At 41.8% G+C, this 7325-nt stretch overlaps 1 protein-coding gene across 1 annotated transcript in view; it reads right to left on the reverse strand.

The window, feature by feature from the left end:
• Window positions 1–155: 155 nt before the first annotated feature.
• The window catches only part of lamb2l (laminin, beta 2-like), a gene marked incomplete at its 3' end in the record, with an annotated part of 79388 nt that continues 72218 nt past the window's right edge, over window positions 156–7325 (reverse strand). The window contains 7 exon segments of the mRNA XM_024292502.2: window positions 156–318; window positions 388–564; window positions 645–786; window positions 3436–3643; window positions 3736–3880; window positions 3969–4184; window positions 6604–6851. Coding sequence (XP_024148270.1) covers window positions 156–318; window positions 388–564; window positions 645–786; window positions 3436–3643; window positions 3736–3880; window positions 3969–4184; window positions 6604–6851 — 1299 coding nt within the window.

Genomic DNA, 7325 nt, shown 5'->3' on the forward strand with positions numbered 1-7325 from the left:
AAAAAGAAGGTGGGGTTCTACTAAAAAATGAATATCAAGCACTGAGACTAAAGACTGTTTAACAGATAAATGAAACATGTAAAGTATAAAAGCTGCCAAAGTCCCTGGACTGCTAAGGGTTAAGAGCTGCAGGCCGTTCAGCGTCCTGTACTCACTATCCAGTTGCTTTATCCCATCCTTTGCCTTGTTGAGGAGATTTTCGGCGTCGCTCTTCATCGTTCGAACCTTCTGCTGGATGCTGTCCAGACTTCCAGAGTCCCCGATGGACTCCACTTTCTGCAGCAACTCTTTGTACCGTTCCTCTGTGTTGTTGAAGCTCTGGGACACCAAGCAACTGTCAACCGCACGTCTTTACTCAGTTTGGAACCAGGTGTGGAGAGCACTGACCTGCTCCAGGGAGGACGCTCTGAGCGTGGCGTTGTTCGCCAAAGCCAGAGCGTCTTCTGCCATCTTCCTGTTCATCTCCGTCTTGTTCCGCAGGGCTTCTGCCTCTGCTGATAGGTTCTGCAAACGCATCATGATGTCCATCTGTTTCCCCTCCAGCTGCAGGAGCTGCAAATCCACCTGAAGTACATCGAGCAGAAAAAAACGTGGAGAAATGAAGGCTGAAAGCAGAGGTTTGGATCTGCTGTGGTCAGCTGTACCTCTGCTGTAGCATTCTGCGTGTTGTTCAGGTTGCTCTGGGCCTCTTTCAGGGCTGCGGTTGCCTTTTCAATGGCTTTGTCTGACGCACTCAATGCCTGTTTGGTGCTGTTGGCTTCATCCTTCACTCTCTCTGCTAGAGCTCTGCACAGCAACAGCAACAAATGGAAATGTTCATGTTTGTGCAGCATCCGTCAGATGTTCTGGCAAATGTTGCTTAAAGAATTTCATTATCATTTCAAAAGACACATTTTAAAATGGGTTGCATTAACTTATCCAGACCACAAGTGGGGAATGGACACAAGTTTAAACACAGATCACGGGTCACAACAAGGATTTGAAAGATTTCCCAAAAAGGTTGTTAGATCTGGTTTAGTGCTAAAATAGCTGACAACAAAACCACAAAACTGGGGTTTTACTGATCCTGTTAAGCGGGTGAGAAAGTACGGTGTCCCTAAAGTAGAAATCCTCAAATCACTCGATGGCAAAACATATTAATTATAATCACAACAACCACAACAAAGGAAAACTAATTATAATATAACATAATATTTTAGAAATCCCAGAAACCAAAACATTATTCCAAAAAATGAAACAAACAATAAAGGAAGCATTTCTGAAAAGTAATTTTCCAGAAATCAAAACGAAATATTAAAAAAATGAAACAAAAAGGTAGGTAATATGAGACATCACTGATGGGATGATGATGTCTGAGTTTTTGAAGAAGAGGGAAAGCAGAAGCATGTCTGCCTGAACTGTGGTACACAGTTGATCAATCAGTGAACGTTGGTGAATGTAGTGGAATCCAATTATATTTTTTAATCGAAAAAAACAACTTTTTAATTACAATTATGCAGTTTTTAGCCAAACTCAAAAAGCCTGTGTCGATTTTTAAGACATATTTTCTGAAGAGCAGCTGGAGCTCATTGGAAATTCACCCCTTAGCTGTGCAAATTTCCCATCAGCCCTTTATAGCACTTCTCATGCTCATCGTTGTTGTTAGGTCACAAACCCGAGCTTTCTCAAACCACAGGTTTTTGTCCACTCCTGATCCATCAAGATTTGAATAAAGAAATACTAAGAAACGCAGGTTTAATCCTTAATTATTTTATACATATCATCCATTATGAGAAAATGCTACAAGAACCTGTTAAAAAAAACTAAGAATATGGAGCCAAATCAGGGCCATAAAGATTTGAAACCCATATAAAACAGCTTAAAAAATCAAGCTGATATATTTGTGTTAAGATTAAAAAAATAAATTGTCTGAAACCTTCTGCATTTCTAATATAAATTTAATTTGGGGGGGCTGCACGGTGGTGCAGTGGTTAGCGCTCTTGCCTCACAGCGAGAAGGCCCCGGTTCAAATCCTGGCTGGGACCTTTCTGTGTGGAGTTTGCATGTTCTCCCCGTGCATGCGTGGGTTTTCACCGGGGACTCCGGCTTCCTCCCACCGTCCAAAAACATGCTTCATAGGTTAATTGGTGACTCTAAATTGTCCCTAGGTGTGTCTGAGAGTGAATGGGTGCGATTGAGGCCCTGTGACAGACTGGAGACCTGTCCAGGGTGTACCCCGCCTTCGCCCCCATTTTCAAGACAGAAAATGTCTGTCTTGTGTTTTCTACCCAGACAGGCATAAAAATCAGAGTTTTATCACATAAACTACATATCCAAAACATGAGTATTTAAACTGGAGTTGTTGTGGCACAAACAGGCGTTGACATCTGCTGTGACTTCCTGGTTAACAAGAACAGAATTTAATTGGAGTGTGTTCTGTTGCTGGTGTGGCAGCTAAAATAATTCACAGGTGTATATTATTACTAGACTTTATTTCCAACATGAACATGCTTCAACAGCCTACGGGCTTTTTCTGCACCACCTTCTTCTTCTCTTTTACGCTTCTATCTCGTGCTCACTGCTTCGCCAAGTGGTGCCTAGTGGCATAACAATAAATGAACGCAACAGAATGAATATTTTCTGTTGGAAGACATCACAAGGCCAATAAGTTCCTGCTGAAAAGGTGAACAAACAATCTGTTCTTCATTTAGTTTCAAATCGACATTTTATTTTATCTCTCGTCATTACTGGAAATGTTTTTTCTTACTTCTTAGTTTTTGGGAATTTTGTTTTAATTCCTAAAATGTGCTTTTTATCATTTGTTTTGCTTTTTTTAAATTGTTTAATATATTTTTGTGTGGAGTGTATTGTTGACGTGATTTGCACTTCAGGGTCACCAAAAAGATCATTTTATGAAAACTAAAAAAATTAAGATAACATTTCTCAGTGAATGAGAAACATGGGGATACTTTTTTACACTCTGGGCTGAATTATCTTCTATATGTTGAAAAAAAAAGGGTTTTATCATCTCAAAAACATTGCTAGAGTTCACGTCGTCAGCACGAAGGTGCTAATGGATGCCGTTATTCCCAGCAGAACAGATTACTGCTCTGCAATCTGCTTTTCTTAGAAAGATCATCTAACACCTTGAAGTTCAGGTGCAGGTCTGCTTACAGCTTCCAGAGTCAGAACAAAAACCCACAGCAGCTCCAGCACTGCAGGCCTCGTCTGTAGAACAGCCTCCAGGAAGATCTCAGAACTTCATATACATCTAAAAAAGAAGCTACAAGCCTTCCTATTCCAATTTATCAACAATTTCTTTAAAAAATGTATATTATTTTGTTGGGAATGTTTCATCAAAGCTCCTCTCTAAATCTCTATTTCAGATCCAGAGTCAGACACCGTCTGTCTTCAGGATTTTCAAAGACCAGAGTTCCTGTCGTTTGAATCTCTTACTTTGCATCCTTGGCTTTGCTGAGCAGCTCCTTGGCTTTGTTGACGTGGTCGGCGGTCTCATTCAAAATGGCCTCGACGTTGGTGAGGTTGGAAAGACTGTCCCTTATCTCCGTGGTGATTTTGTCCAGAGTGGTTTGGTTGAACGGCAGCGTGATCGATAACACCTGCAGAGCCACCTTCTCTATACTCTCTGGATCGGCGGCGTCCTCTGAGCAGAACGCAGAGGAACAAGACACACAACACATCCGCCATTAATGAAGATCATTTGGTGTTTGTTTAATAAAAGCAGCGTCTGCACACCAGTCAGGAAGTCTTTGATCATCTTGATGAAGTCTTTGAGATTCTTGTTGTTATCTTCAATATGTTTCTTCTTCTCCTGGGCTTTCTCCAGAGTCTTCATCGTCTGGTTCTTCACATCTTGAGTCAAGTTTGCAATTTCCTGGAGCTGAGCACAAAAAGAAAAAGGTGAAGAAACTTCTTTACACTGCAGTCTGCAGGAGCGTTGTGTAGGAGGAGGAGGAGATGTTCAGCACCTTCTTGGAGATGTTCAGCAGCTCATCGCTTGCAGCCATCAGGCTGTCCATGGTGTTTTGGGACTGGTTCAGTGCTGCCATGGAGATGCTCACTGTCCCGTTGCAGCCTTCACCTCCACATACCAGGTCGCCCTGATCATCACGGCAACCCGCTCCACCACACTGGCTGTCAGGGCAGCTGCCATTGACACTGGCGTTGCTGTGTCCACCGCACACCTTCAACAAAAGATGGGGTGAAATTTACATCCAGAATCATCCTGTCCTCCCAGATGAAAAGACAAAACATTCAAGTCTTCTTTTTATTTCAAATAATTCCTCAAATGGTGCTTTCACACCAGACGCGATTCACGCGGCAGGGGTGTCACGTTTCAATGTTAAGTCAATGTACAGACGTGATCGAAGATCTTGTGGCGCAATTTGGGCGTCGGGCGCGGAGCGTCAACTAATCAGGGACTCGGTTTTTGCCACCTGAAGTTTTCAGTGACTCGATCAAACCGTAGAAAAACAAATCCAATATGGCCGCCCAATGCAGGGATTTTTGTTCTGAACTTCCATCCATTTTCTGAACCTGCTGTTCCGGTTACTATTGGGCAAAGGCGAGATACACCCTGAACAGGTCACTAGCTTGTCAAAGGGCCCATAGAGGTGGAGCGATTGCGACTGCTATGCTAGTCAGACGCACAGTGGATAGACTAGCCAGCTAGCAAGGTCAGCTGCCCAGGCTGCTGGTCTCTGGGCAGCGGAGCTCGCTGTGCTGACCAACCGGTGGTTAGCTGCCTGGCAGACAGAGATCCGCGGGTGGCACTGTAGCAGGAGCAATCACTCCAACTCCATGGGCCTATGATGTCTTTCTTTTCTTTAAAGCAAAGATAAAAGTTTTATTTTATCTTTTTTTTTCACTCTCTCAGGGTAATGCTCAAAATGTGAAACAGATGGAAGTAAAACAGCTGATAGGAGTGAAGTACACCACACTGGGAGAGACTCTGAATGATTTGGTTAACCCAGAGATGCAAACATGCTTTCCAGAGCCTCTTTAGAGCTCTCCAAATCACATATACCCAAGCTAATGGGTCAACATCATCCATGTTTTTGATGATGTGCCAACTAATGTCCAGAAAAACCTTGGCACTTGCTCCGCATCCGGGGCATCAAGGCGTCGAGCAGAAAATTTGACCAGCGTCAAAAGAGAGGAAGCAACGCAAATTTGACTTGCAAACCACGTCCGGTGTGAATGTAGCGTAATGCTTAGATCTAAGCCTTTTGTCTTAGCCACAACTGCCCTCAAAGGTGGATACAGGCAGGGGAAAATGAGCAAACCTGTAGAGGGGCCTCTAGTCACATACAAGATGGCGCCCGAAAATATCTCTATAGCTGGAAGCGGAAATTTTGCAACTTTAGTCAGTTGCATAAGCGGAAATTTCCAAAACTTTAAGAAACTCTTTAAAAAAAGGTATTTTAAAACCTTTTCAGGAACATCAGCTTTAAAGCATTTAAATGTGAATAAACTGTAACTGTGTAGCAGTTTAGTGAGCAAGATGAGCTTCAAATGTACAGAGAATGTTATTCCTTTTATTTCTTTTCAAGTCAATACTAACAAGTGTTCAAATCTGTACAAAAAAAGCCAAAAAGGCAATTTTTTTCTCTGAGAATCAGCTGATCAGGTGACCTGCATGACATGTTAAGGTGGTAGACTGCTCAGTAAACTCGTAGAGCAAAAATGCTGAAAACATACATGTGTGCAGTAAAATGTTTGGGGTGGAGCTGTGGCTTATGCTGATGTGGTCCTTGTGAGCAGCTCTTTCTCCTTTAATAAAAGAAGAAAATCCAACTTTGTCTCCTCTGTAACCATTATCGCCTGCTACGTTTTTGGTTTCAGGAACACTCTTCCTAAAGGCACCCACGACAGTACATTTAACTAATAAACAGTCTATCGTCTCCTGTCATTGTCTCTTTGAGACTTCAGAGGTCTGCAGCTCTTCACACATTTCAAAGTTTGGACTAAACTTCACAAATAAAAATGAGCAGGGTCCTGCACGTCTGTGCTCTCATTTAGTGATAATGGAAAATAAAGTCAAATCCTTTTATCTTCTGACGCAGCCGGGCATAAATATACAACACCTTTTCACCAGAACAGTGTTCCCTGGTTGATCACGGGAGTTATGTTAGAAAAATAACTTGTGATAGGTGAAATCCATAAAGTAGACGTTTTAGAGCTGTAAAGCTCCTCACTTGTACACTTTTCTTAGAAAGACATGAACATTTTTATACTTTTCTCAATTTTTTAAACTCCTCAAAGTTCAAACCTTCAAAGGAAATAAATCCAGGTTTAGAAAATGCATGGAATAATTTAGATTAAAGAGAAATAAAATGACCTTTCTGCTCAAATGAGTTTTTCTCAAAGATTAAACTAACATTGTTGTGGGATGGACCCTAAATCAATGTTTTTTTGCTTGGTTTGATGTTTGTCATGCCTTCTTTTTGCAGCACTTTTAGACCGTCTCAATGCAAATTGAAGCTGAATAAAAGTGACAGACAGGTGTGAGTGTGGGTAAAAGCAGGGAAATCCACTGACTGATCTTTTCTGTGTTTTCATTCTGAACAACCAAACTCATCACACATGCTTAGATCTGCCCACCTTCTGGCTGAGGTCCTGGATGTCCTTGTCGAGGTTGTGAACCTCCTGCTGGAGATCATTCAGGGACTGGTTGTTAGCTGTCACGTTCTTCAGGAACTCATCTTTCCTGGCCTCCAGCAGCTCCTCTGTGATTTTTCGTGTTTCGTTGGACTGTTCTACGGGACTAAGAGGACCTGACACCGAGGCGTTGCATTTCTCCTCAGCCTGCAGCGACTCCCGATAGTACTTCTTCACTCTCTCAAACTGATCTGGAAGAGGAGGAAGGAAGCATTGTTCAGCTCTGATCGTTTTTTTAAGTAGTTCTGAGGATGTGTCTGATGTTTCTGTCTCCTTCTCAGCTTCCTTTTGGCAACTTATTAAAATGAGAGAAAAAAAATTAAAAGACAGCAAAAATAGGTCAGCATAGAGTTTTGTTAATATTTTCCTACAACATAAATGAGGCAATAGCCAGTTAATAACATGTCCCTCTGAATAAAATTACAAATGCAGAGATAAGAACAGCAAAATGCGCTTACACCTATGTGGAGCTCTACATAAAATCCAAAGAGGTTTGAAGGAAAAAGTCTGAATATTCAAGTAAGATCTGTTTAGTAAATTCAGTTCTTCTGGAAACATTTGTTTAACAGATAATCTGACAAATTCATCAAAGAAACACTGAAGGATTAAAAAGTGTAGAACATGTTGGGAGTGCAAAGTATTGTCCCAACCGTGGAAATGGATCG

Source organism: Oryzias melastigma, linkage group LG7 (genome assembly GCF_002922805.2).
Source record: "Oryzias melastigma strain HK-1 linkage group LG7, ASM292280v2, whole genome shotgun sequence".
Taxonomy (NCBI): domain Eukaryota; kingdom Metazoa; phylum Chordata; class Actinopteri; order Beloniformes; family Adrianichthyidae; genus Oryzias; species Oryzias melastigma.